The sequence below is a fragment of the Mauremys reevesii genome, linkage group 1 (genome assembly GCF_016161935.1).
Source record: "Mauremys reevesii isolate NIE-2019 linkage group 1, ASM1616193v1, whole genome shotgun sequence".
In the NCBI taxonomy this organism is placed as follows: domain Eukaryota; kingdom Metazoa; phylum Chordata; order Testudines; family Geoemydidae; genus Mauremys; species Mauremys reevesii.
The window spans coordinates 83,817,736-83,830,510 of NC_052623.1; the positions used below are offsets into that span (position 1 = coordinate 83,817,736).

General features: G+C 40.9%; 1 protein-coding gene across 8 annotated transcripts in view; it reads left to right on the top strand.

Moving 5' to 3' along the window:
• Nucleotides 1–214: 214 nt before the first annotated feature.
• Nucleotides 215–12,775, top strand: part of LMO7 (LIM domain 7) — a 187,204-nt gene continuing 174,643 nt past the window's right edge. For 5 of the 8 annotated variants that reach the window (XM_039544106.1, XM_039544125.1, XM_039544132.1 and 2 more), the window contains exons 1-2: nt 215–369; nt 1,039–1,109. In XM_039544106.1, the coding sequence (XP_039400040.1) occupies nt 1,041–1,109 (69 nt within the window). In that variant the 5' untranslated portion in view covers nt 215–369; nt 1,039–1,040. The remainder of the gene's footprint in view (nt 370–1,038; nt 1,110–12,775) is intronic. The other 3 variants (XM_039544153.1, XM_039544161.1, XM_039544160.1) reach the window with 1 other exon arrangement.

A 12,775-nucleotide genomic window follows, 5' to 3' on the forward strand; every position in this document is an offset into this window, starting at 1 on the left:
AAGGACTTTAGGAGAAAGATGCGCCCTGTGCCTATAGCAAACTGCAGGGCACTCAGGGTCTCTGTCTCCACCTGGGCACTCGGCTGAAGGTGGGGGGAGGGAGGGCTACTTGCCGGGCCAGTTCGGGAGCGATCCCCGCTTCGCTCCGCGAGCCCGTTCCCGCCCCTGGCGGCCCTGCAGGCGCGGCACAACCAAGGTGCCAAGGCGAGGCCGGCGCGTCCTTCGGGGGCGCTTCTTTTACCTGCCGCCAGGTGGGGTCGGGCCGCTGCGTCCCGGGAGCGGGAGGGACGCTTGGAGCCAGGGCGTGAAGAGCGGAGCCGCCAGACTGCGCTGCAGCCGGGGAGAGTCGGTCCGGGCGAGTAGCTGCAGGTAAGAGCCGCGCGGCTGGGAAAGCGAGAGCGGGGCGAGGTTCAGTCCCCGCTCGGCATTTGTGGCTGTCGGGAGCTATCCCCGGTGCGTGGCGGAGCCGCTACGCGGGGCGCGGGCAGGGCGCATGCAGCCAGCCAGGGCCCGGCTGCCCCGGCTGTGGGGGGGAGCCCCTCTGCGCCCCCCACCCCCCCAGCCAGGCTGCAGCGGGCATGTCCCAGCCCCGGCCTTTCCGGACGTTCATCCCGGGGGACGCGGAGCTGAACCCCTAACCTGGGCGTAGCGAGTTCGTTCCCCGCGGAGAGAAGGCGGCGGCTCGCGGCCCCAGGGCTGGAGCAGCTGCCGGAGGCGGGCTGATATTCTGGGGGTGCTGGCGGGGGGCGCAGGGGGGGGGGAAGAAATGCTGTTCAACCAACTTTCCCGCCCTCTTCTCAGCACCCCCCCTCCCCGGCTGCCTCGGGGTGACTCGGATTTGGTCTCCAGACAGCGGCTTCTTCAGATTCTTGTGGTTTTCGGAGCCGTCCCAAACTCCCGGGGAGGGGGCGGGGAGGAGCTGACGGGAGCGTTCAAAAGCCCTAGCGGAGTCTCCAGCTCCAGTCCCACCGGAGCGGCGGCGTTGCTGGGGGTTGCCACTGATCTCTCGCTTCCCCACCCTTTTCTCTTGGTTCCCAGCCATGGAGGGGAGAGAAGATGCCGAGGGCAGCTGCGATGTAGCTTTTGCTGAAGCTCAGAGATGGGTGGAGGTGAGCGGATTTTTTTTAAATTGTCTTGATTGGTTTTTGCTTTATAGCTTGGGGCTTATACACTAGCTGCTAAACATTCCCCGTAGACCTGGGGACTCCCCTTCGCTGGGAAAGTGGCGTCCAGCGCTGATGGAGCTTAGGCGCTTGTAAACTTTAGCGTTTGTCCGTCTCTGGAAGACATGCCCCCTGCTCTTCAAGGTGAAGGTATCGCTGCTCCCGGCCTTTCCACACGGTTTATGTTTGTTTTCCACTGATGCTGTCGGAGGCGTTTCAAAGGAAACAATAGGGTCCGCATTCTTCTCGTAGAGAATCTGATGAGCTCAAAGCCTGGGCGGGGGGAGAAGGCTGCATCTGTGGGCAGGACTGAGGTTGTCTGACCCACTTGGTTTGTGAGGGCTGGGAGTTCAGAGCAAGAGACTGAAGAGAAGCTACGTTGTAAACCGAAGTTTTGTGTGTGTGTGTGTTTTTAATGTATTTTTTTAGCGGGTAGTTGAAGGAAGCTTGGCCTGCAAGAGACTTGCTTACAAACTTTCTAACTTCATGAATAGCTGCAGTTTATTATAGGTAGAATGTGTTATTAAAACTTCCCGGTCTCATAACCATTTTAAAACAAAAATAAACTCTTCCATTAAAGAATACCAGGGCTTTACTCCTCTAATTACCATTTACAATTTTTTCGTTCTTTTCTTGGGACAGCTTGATCTAATCACCCTCCCCCAGTCTCCCAGAAATTATGGGTAACCTATGTCTGTGTGAGTTGTAAAGTCGGATTCTTGGTTAAAAGAACTTGTTTATGTATAGACTGATACCAGGACTTCTCTGGCTTATGCCTGTGGTCACTGTACAGAACAGTATGTAAAGGGAGGGTTGTTCAGCGGGTGATCTAGAGTGTGCATATTGCTAGTGTGAATTACAGTGAGTAATGTGATTGGTGTAGTTTATCCCAGACATACAATTGCAAGGTGTGTGTTCAAGGCAAGTGTTTAAGATGAGTACACTAACTTCAGTGCATTTCTGTAAACTTTAGAGAGACTAATACTCTGGCTCCATCTTCAATCATTTTGTACGTTTATAAAGAACTCTGTTTTGAGTGTATATAGCAACTTATAATTTTTTGACTGTACACATGCTTCAAAATACTTATTTTTAAAAAAACTAAATAGTCAAAGAAACATCTTTAATTTTACTTTGCTTACTTGTCAAGTCCTGGGTTCAGGGTTCTATCTTTCCTGTTTGCAAATTGATGACATCCTAGTGCCTAAAACTATGCAGGGGTTGCAGAAGATTATCAACTCAGGACATGGCAAGTAAATGAGATGGATTTTTTTAAAATGAATGTCTAGTTTGCATCAACTTAGGGGTTTAAAGTATTTTTAAAGCATTTCTGTACTCCCGCTTTAAGAATAGTTATTTTAAAGTCAGTGCAATTTATACTTAATTACATTAACTTACTTGAACAAAAACAAATTTGAAAACCTAACTTTTTTAAAAAAAAATCCATTTAACATTGGCTGGTCATACCAGTTGAAATAAGTCCTCTCTTCTACTGGTAGTAGCAAACAGAAAGGAGTAGCAAGTGTAAAATATTCAGTACTTCTTGCATAGTGTAAAAACAGAGCTTTAAACTTCTATTTAGCTTGTGTGATGTAATATAAATACGCTTTGCTTCTGAATTATGAATTCTTTCTTTATTTATTCTTTAGCATTTAGTAATCTGACCTGCCTGGATAACATTCAGATTTTAAAATATAAAATGTTTTCAACACCTTTATTATAACCTGTTTAACAAATAAAAAAATCATTTTATGTTAATGGCAAATGTAAATTTAAATGTATTTACTTTGAAATTCAAGCTTTGCTTTAAACCAATTATAGTCTCTTTTGCTATGTATTGTTTTTAATTAAATCCAGTTACAAAAAATACACAGAAGTCACTTGGTACTAGTAACCATTGCTCTCTCAATTAACTTTACGGGGCCAATAACTAAGAGAAAAGTTGATAAGATAAACTTTCAACAGTATTATGTGAATACACACTAGGGGAGGGATAGCTCAGTGGTTTGAGCATTGGCCTGCTAAAGCCAGGGTTGTGAGTTCAATTCTTGAGGGGCTGTTTAGGGAACTGGGGTGAAAATCTGTCTGGGGATTAGTCCTGCTTTGAGCAGGGGGTTGGACTAGATGACCTCCTAAGGTCCCTTCCAACCCTGGTATTCTATGATCTGACCAGCAGGTCAGTTAGCGTGCAACATGTTGCACGTTGGAATTCACACCCATCTAGTGTGTATTGCTGCACTGTGTAGACAAGCCCTTTGAGCTGAAACTTGTTGTGTTTGGTTAAGTTAACACTAACAATTCATTATTCTGTGAAATCCTAGTGAAGTACAGCAACATGAATCTATTAGACAGTAACACTTAAAAATAGATCAACCTCAGTGGATGCTGTTGGGTGCTCTGCATTTCTGAAAATCAGGCAGGTTTGCAATTATGTATCCAGGAGCCTCTAGTTAGGCTTCTATTTTTGAAAATCTTGCCTACATCTTTAGATAAAATTTTTTCTTGCAGTTTAAACTTAGTTTCTTTGTTAGAAATGCTTGCTTGCTTTGAGGCATTTTTTTTTCACTTTGCAAAGTGAAACCTTGTATCACTGGAGGAAGATGAAAGGATACACAAAGTAGCTAGTGTTCGTATCTCTTAAAAAAAGAGAACTTTTTGTAAACCACAGTTTATTGCCTTTTGTGGTGAGTCCTCCATTAGTTGAGATTTCAGAACTTCTACTTTTGGCATAATCTTTTTACATGATGAGGAGAAGAAGAAAGGAAAGGTGTTTAAAGTAGTGCTAATGTTAGTAAGGGGAAGAGGTCACTTTTGACCAATGAGAAACAGTACATTCATTGAGAATGCAGGCCTTGTCAGTAAAGGACATATATATTTCACCAAGTGCAATTTTCAATGAAATCTGGACAGAGTTCCATGTTCTAAAGTGTTTCTTTGCTGAGCACAGAATTCAATATTCCAGTAGGAGATTGACCATTTTCAGAGAGATCATAAGAACAGCTATACTGGGTCAGAACAAAGATTCATCCAGCCCAGAATCCTGCCTACTGACAGTGGACAATACCAGATGCCCCAGAGGGAGTGAACCTAATAGGTAATGATCAAGTTCTCTCTCTTCTGCCATCCATCTCCACCCTCTGACAAACAGAGGCTAGGGACACCATTCCTTACCCATCTAGCCATTAATGGATTTAACCTCCATGAATTTATCTAGTTCTCTTTTAAACCTTGTTATAATCCTAGCCTTCACAACCTCCTCAGGCAAGGAATTCCACAGGTTAAATGAGCGCTGTGTGAAGAAGAACTTGCTTTTATTTGTTTTAAACCTGCTACCCATTAATTTCATTTAGTGGCCCCTATTTCTTATATTATGGAAACAAGTAAATAACTTTTCCTTATTCACTTTCTCCACACCACTCACAATTTTATATACCTCTATCATATTCCCCCCTTAGTCTCCTCTTTTTCCAAGCTGAAAAGTCCTAGCCTCTTTAATCTCTCCTCATATGGGACCTGTTCCAAACACCTAATCATTGTAGTTGCCCTTTTCTGAACTTTTTCTAATGCCAGTATATCTTTTTTGAGATGAGGAGACCACATCTATATGCAGTATTCAAGATGTTGACGTACCATGGATTTATATAAAGGCAATAAGATATTCTCCGTCTTATTCTCTATCCCTTTTTTAATTATTCCTAACATCCTGTTTGCTTTTTAGACTGTTGCTGCACACTGTGTGGACATCCTCAGAGAACTATCCATGATGACTCCAAGATCTCTTTCCTAATTAGTTGTAGCTAAATTAGCCCACATCATATTGTATGTATAGAGCTAGATGGTTTTTGGAGCCTCCTAATTTTTTCAGTGGCAGAGAATAGTTTGTATGAGTACAAAATGAAAACCATTTTCAGGCATCCTTATGCAGACAATTTTCTAAACCAGAGCACAGTAGGACATTAGGTTTATATACCATTACAGCTGAGACCTCTGGAGTCCCCCAGATCTATACAATAACAGCCATTGCCAGTCACGACTATACAAAGTTTGGTTTTAATTTCACATCTTGGTTGGATAGGTGAGAGCTAATCGCAGTTCACATAAATTGCTGATGTGAGAAACACCATCTGCAAAATATTACTACAGTGGGGTAGAGGTATCCCTTCCCAAGGACAAGGTCACACAGCAAGTCTATGGCAAAGCCAGGAATAGTGTAGAACTCTGCTCTCTTAACATCCTGAATTTTAACCACAAGACCATCCTTCCTCTCTTCTAACTAGGAAATAATCTGAATAGCTCTACTTCTCCTGTTGAACTCCGTATGGTTTCTGAGATGCCTGCTACTGTAAAGATAGTCTAAGGGATCAAAGGATTGGACTGAGTTTGATAGATCCAAGCTTAAAACCCTTTCCTTCCCCACTGCTTCAAGATGTGTGAGTAGACTACTTCCCTCCCCAACCTAAAGACTCTTTCTAATGAATCTGGGTGGGAAAAGATATCTACTTACCACCACAGATGATAATGTCAGGTGTAGGGATAGGAGGTGAGCCTTTGGTCTGCCCATCAAAGATTTCAGAAGGAAGGGTGGTTCTGGATTGCTAATGACTCCACTAGAATACATGTAGGTAAAGCAGCGGAGATATCAATTGTCTTATAAAACTACTATTTTATTTGAGTTCCACATCTGAAATGAAACCAACTCTCCAGGTGAACTTCTCAGTTTGAAATTGTTTGTTGAAACAGTTTGAATCCTTACCTGCAAAGGTCAAGTATTATTTGCCCTATGGGTGTCTAACTAGAATATAATGATTTTTATAGTAGTAAATCTCTACTTGGCAGTAATCCATGCAAATCTTGGGGTTTTTTTTTGTTTGTTTGTTTTTGGGGTGGGTTTTTTTTTTAAAAGAACAGTTTCACTTCAGTGGCTTATGTGACCTGTAGATCTAGGACACAACTTTGACTGATCCACTTAAGTGAACATAGATGTTGGGCCAAGCAATGTTCAGCATTGCAAAATGTCAGGAGGCCTCTTGTGACCTATGTCTGTGGATTTTTATCCCCATTAATGAGTGGATCTAGAGTTCTAAAAATAGTTACACATTCTGAGAACCATTAACTGGGTTTGTTAGATGTATAGTCACCAAGAATGTTAGAGATATAAGGAAGATCAATTCTGTGCTACACTTCTTGTGTAGGAGTATTGCAGTGTAGCAATGATGTAAATTAGTGATCTAAAATTTTATTTTAAAGTACATTTTATAGTATAGGTATCTTAAAACAAAATCCTACATATTTCATTTCAGTGTTAGTGGCAGAATGTTTCATCTTGAAGATAGAACTTACTCTTTAAAAGACAACCAGAGTTAGTTAAAATAACCTTCCAATTTGGGAATACTGTCTAAGAATTGAATCCAATGAAATAGTCGTTTAACATGTGGTCACCAAATGACTTTGTTTGTGGAACTTGTTATAAAGCCAGCATGTCTACCGTATATTTTCATGGCTTCTGCCAGTGCAGCAAAGATGACTAGCTGGGACGTATTTCCTGCATTTTCTTAAAAATCCTCCCTCTCTCATTCTTTTCAAGCATGGATCTAATATATACAGTCTGGTTCAACAGATGGGACAAATGAATGTAGAGATGGTAGGCATTCCTGTCTCATTTCATTGCCTAGAGGTACATGATCTGAGCAGACTATTAGTTACCTCAATTGTGCTAACCATGGTGAAAAGGTTTTGCCTGGCTCCAAATAAAGTATGCCCAGGATGCAAAGCCCATCAACGTCCTGAATGTTTTCAGAATGAAACTGTATAGTCGAAAAGTAAAATCTGTATGTTGTGCTGCCTGTACTATATCTATTATTGAGTAATTCTATGATCAAACCATAAAACCTGGGTGGGCTAGTTTCTGGAGACCTTTTTATAGCTGTGCTGTCAAGTCTTGGCTGGGTTCTTAATGTCTACATAAGGGATGGATTTAAGCCTCTATTAAGTAAAAGCATCAATATTTCATTTTTTGTGTAGACTCTTGGCCATGGGTACTTGCATGGAATAAATCTAAACTTATCCAATTAAGGTATGAACATGGACTGCCACTGCAAGATATACACTTTAAAGTAAATAGTGATGAAAATAAAATTTAAAAAGTAACCTTACTCTGATCTATTCAAAACTATGGAAGTGACTGTCAAGAATTTCATACAGCAGAGATGGTAAGAATATTTCAGAACATGATGGCTTAGCTCTTCTTACATTTAGCTGAAATTCTCTTTTCTGAGTAATGCAGTGTCACAGTGCTGTGTATGTGTTTGGAAGTGTCAGGGAGAACTATTGGGATGGTAATTTGTTGTTTGAGAATATAAAGGTATTTTAGTGAATTGGTAAGGGTTGTTTTTTTTTTTTACGCTTTAGTCAGGATTTTGTATAATGTTTGTTGCTTGTCTTCACAGTTCTGTAATATGTGTGCATATAAAACTTTAGTTGAATTTGCAGTGCTTCTCAGTAGGTTTTGCAGACATATATTGGTTTATTTTATTTATGATAGCTGCCTTCGCATTTTTTGGTATTTCTCTGAAATCTTACCACCAGGTGCTAACATTCAGCATTTTTAGGAAAATTTCTTAAAGCTGCTTAATATCACTAGCTGTACATCTACACTTTCTAATATTGGGTTATGTAACATTCTTTCTTTAGTTGATCTTTTGGACTAGACTGATGTGTTTAGATTATTTACTTGTAGCTTTCTTTTGTTCTGAGTTAGTTAGCCAAGCTACCGGCTACAGTCAATCATGGAACTATTATTACTCCTCTGCTTCTGTGTTCTTGAACTGTGACCTGAACCTTTCATCAGCTTTGTGGGGCCACTTATATTTTCCTTCCACAGTTCAGGAGTGAACAGACATCAGATAATATCTTCCATACTCAGTGCTCTTGTTAGTTTTTTTTTTCTATACTGGAATAACTTCCTTCATTTAACTCCTTTTTCTCTATCAAACATACTACTTTTTTCATCCAAAGTTTTGAAGTTTTTAATGAGCACTTGGGTGAATTATATTTAATACAACGTTGCAGAGTTGTGGAAAACACTTGGATTCTATTGTGTTATAGAAACCAGACACATTCCAGCTGTTTCTTGTAACCACTCTCCCTTCCTCTAGACTTCCTTATAGCAGTAAAATAATCTACTGGAGAATAGGAGTAAAAGGCAAAAGTGGTTATGAGATATAATATGTGGGGAGAAACTTTTTTTTTTAAAAACAACTAACTTTTCCAGTTTTTAAGTTACTTACTATTACGTAAAAACTACCAATATTCACAGAATCAATAGGCTACAAATACTTCTGTAAGTTTAAGCAAATGTACTTCCAATATCCTATATGTTGGAGACATTGTTTCAGGAAGCTGTTTCTGTTTTGGGATCCTTGCACATTGTCATTTTAAAAATACGTAGCTTTACAGGACTAAAGTGTATAACTCTTATTTTAAACAGTGATTTTTTCCTTTTACCCTTTGAATTCTGTAAGCAAAAGTGAGTGTAGCTAGTGCTAGGAGCTTTTAATGAATAGGAAAATCTAAGATTTAACTTTGGTGCAAGCCATGACACATTAATAAAGTAGGTGCTAATTTTGGTTGATACTTGGCTATAAATCTTATTTTTATATCTCATCAGTGTCCTGGAAAATTACTGTTTAACCTTCCTTCACTGTTGTTTTGAGTGTGGGGTCTGAAGTACTTGGTGTTCTCTAAAGGATAAAATCATTGTGAGGGTCAGCTTGTTTGATGGTGAGTGTGCTGTGTGTTTCAATGATGTGTTTTCATAGCAGCCAACTGGAAGGGCCCGAGCTTATTCTCTGGAGAAAATAAAGCCAGTATACTGTTTTGAGGAAATACCTTTTCATTCCATTAACCAAAAGAACCAATCTGTGAGTCTTTAAGATCAGTGGCATCTAAAATGGACACATAAAATATTCATCTAATAAATGTAAAGAAGATTTATATTGTTGAAGCTTTCTGAAGCATAACATATTCAAGTATTATTAAACCAAAGCTCTCAAAGCATCTGATTCACTTATAAATTGGCTTCAGCTATGGCAAAAGTTGAGTTGCTGGATTTTTTTTTTTTAAACTGGAATCCCTTTGTTTAGGAAAATGATAGAAGAATGTATCTGGCTTGCTGGTTCTGAATGGATCATTTCAAGGGTCCTCAGATCTAGTCATCAGTCTTCTTTGCTACTCTTCATTATCAGTACCTCCTTTATTTTTACATACATTTTTGATGCAGAAATATTAAATAGAAATTTTATTGGTGTAAATTACCATTCTGAATGGAAGCTTATTACAGCTGATTGGAAAATATTCCCCCCACCTCCCTGGCCATGGAAAACTTTAACAACTTTTTTCTTAGCAATCAAAAATTGTTGTTTTACTGATGGGAGGAGGGAAAATCAATTTTCAACTAAAGCAGATGCTTTCAGTGAAAAACTGTCCTAGAAAAAACGTAATTTGATCAAAAAACACACTTTTTTTCACTGAAATTTTTTGGAGAAAGTCTTATATCTTTAGATTTGTTCTCAGTCCAAAGATTGAAGCTTGGTAAAGGAGGAATGTCCATCTGTTTTTATTTGGGGGCCGGGGGGGAGAATAGCTCAGTGGTTTGAGCATTGGCCTACTAAACCCAGGGCTGTGAGTTCAATCCTTGATGGGGCCACTTAGAGAACTGGGATAAAAATCTGTCTGGTAATTGGTCCTGCTTTGAGCAGGGGGTTGGACTAGATGACCTCCTTAGGTCCCTGCCAACCCTCATATTCTATTATTGTAATTATGAGCTACATAGGAAATAAAACCAGCAGAGAGATAATGAAAAGGAAGAAAACATTACTGTGGCAGTAGCTCTCCCTGCTGCTCTACAAATATGCTCAGTGACAGGGTAGCCTCTCTGGAGGAGCTATATAACCAACTTAATAATGCTTTGGATTGGCACACTAGCAACCACTGTTGAAACAGATGAAGATTCAGTTCTGGAGGTGGCAATTTAATATATTAATTTGTTGCATTTCAGTGGAGATTGGGGGGAGATGGCTATTCCAACCTCAGAGATCTCTGGTGGTAACTCATTTAAATGTGTTCTCTTCCCTCTATACCCAAACAGACAGACTGGGTTCTCTATCATGTATGGCAGGGTGTTGAGGTTAGCAGGGCTGGCTCCAGACCCCAGTGCGCCAAGCGCGCGCTTGGGGCGGCATTTTGCCGGCAGGGTGGCAGGCGGCTCCGGCGGACCTTCTGCAGTCATGCCTGCGGGAGGCCCACCGGAGCCGCCTGACGCCCTCCCAGCACGCCCTCCGCAGGCACGTCTGCAAGAGGTCCCCCGGAGCCGCGGGACCGGCAGCGTGCCCCCTGCGGCATGCCGCCGTGCTTGGAGCGGCCAAATTCCAAGAGCCGCCCCTGGAGGTTAGGACTAGTTCCCCATTCATGGGAAGTAGTAGGATATCAGGAAGGGAGGGAGAACTCTAAGGGAGAGGTATGAAATCAGATTAGCCTAGACAAGTAAATTCTACCTGTAGAATCCCTGTGCTTTATTGCAGTCACTTGGACTGCTTATTTTGTATGGGAGGTGATTGGGTTTAATGTCTTTAGAAGCACATTAAAAAAATACTTCACATTTTACTGTGAAACTAGATTCATGCTTGGCTGCATGTCTACTGTATTTTGAGTGTCCTTGGTTACAACTGGCATATAGTTGCAGCATGTGTCCCTGGCTCACTTCCTCCTATTATTTCAGTCCCTGCAGGCGCATAGTGGGTAAACATTGAGAGATAGGGAGGGACATATTTTACAGATGTTCAAACAAGGACAAAGTTTGAATTTGCGTAAGGGAATGCAAATATAATGAAGGCATTTATTGAGGGAGTGATATGATCTGAACAACAAGTGAGGGAGATTAATTTGGCAGCAGCATTTTGGATGAACAGGATAAAGTTGGGTATTCTGTAGATCAGGTAAAACCTACCTTTTCAACGATGTTGCCGCCTTCCCCATAGCATTGCCAATTTTGGTTGGAGGTATTCTTGGAGGTTTCATCACATGACATAATCTCTAATTAAAGATTAATCTGTAATTCCTGGAGACTTCAGGGCAATCCTGGAGGCTTGGTGACTCTACTTTCCCATGAATTGATGTCTTAAAAATAAAACCTGCACATGCAAAATTAGCCCAGTTGTCTTTCTGCTCTGGGATTCTACACTCTTACATTTTCTGTAGTAGTTAAACACTGCAGTGCTGAACTATGGCTGTAGAAATGTCTATGAAAGAGAAAAGGAAGTTGCACTAAACTAGGCAGGGGAAGACCAAGTCATGGGAAAGGGTTTCAAGTCTGGCAAATTCCTCTGTCCCCTTCCTTTTTTGCGTCTCTTTTTGAATTAATACAACACATTCTTATCTTTAAATTAGGGTCTTGTATTTCCCTGAATAATAAGTTTTAATAATGAATTTGATCAAAATAAAAATATCCACTGTGTTATGCCTCCTTATTAGTGGGTTAGCATATCCATGCAGAGTTCCTGGAACAATAAGACTGGCATGAGCTCAGTTTACTGGAAGAGGGAGCAGAGGCAGTTCCCCTCCAGGTGCTGGTGCAAACACTTGCCCTCCTTCTTCAAGGCAGAAAATGCACACACTTCAACTTCCTGTGTTTCTTTTTGAGACCGGGTGCTTTCTGTCTGGTAGGAGCCATAATCTTTAGTGTGTATGTCTGTGTGTAGGTGGTGGGTGTGCCACACACAGAGGCCCAGCCAGCACAGTAAGTCTTTTCTATGCTTCAGGATTAATCAATCTGGGTAGCGACCACAGACAGCTCCAGATGTTTAAGATTTTGTTGAGATCTACTGATGAAAAGCACTATATAAGAGCTAGGTATTTTTATTATATTGTGATAGCCAAAATTTGAGGCCCTTGATTCTTTGAGATTTTTGGCTTTAGAAACTTATTTTTGACTGGATATAAAATAGCTAATTTCACTCCTCTCAGGAGTCTGGCTCATAGGAAACTCTTCCCCCGTTCTTGGTTACTTTTGAGAGAGAAGTTTTAATGTATGGAACTATTATGTCTAAGCTATCACTTGTTCGTTTTTCCTTCGGTTACCAGAATTGTTAGCCCAGAGCAATAATACCGACTTTTCAAATGTGGCAGAAGCATGTCACAGACTTTCTCTTTTAAAAGTTTATATTCTTGATTGTAAAATGGATTATTTTGACCATGAAATGGAATATCTGATGATAGTTTCTTTTTAAAAGATTGCTTGAATCAATTCTTCTTTTGGGGTATGTTTGTAATTGACTTTCCACGCCCTTTCTTCCCTACGGCATGTGGATAGCTCTGTGGCAGAGGAAATAAGAGCTCTGTAAACATTGCTAAGATTAAATTCCTTCCCTTCACCCCTTTAGTTTCAAAATAGTGTCATAATGTTGTGATATGGGAAGAAAATAAGTGAATTTGAAGGAGACGTGAATAAGCGGAGCATTACTTGCTCATCGCTAGTCAGATGGTTAGCATCATGACCTCATAAAATCTTAATATACGCAAAGTAATTTTAGGGCATTTGACACAATCATGAAACTAAT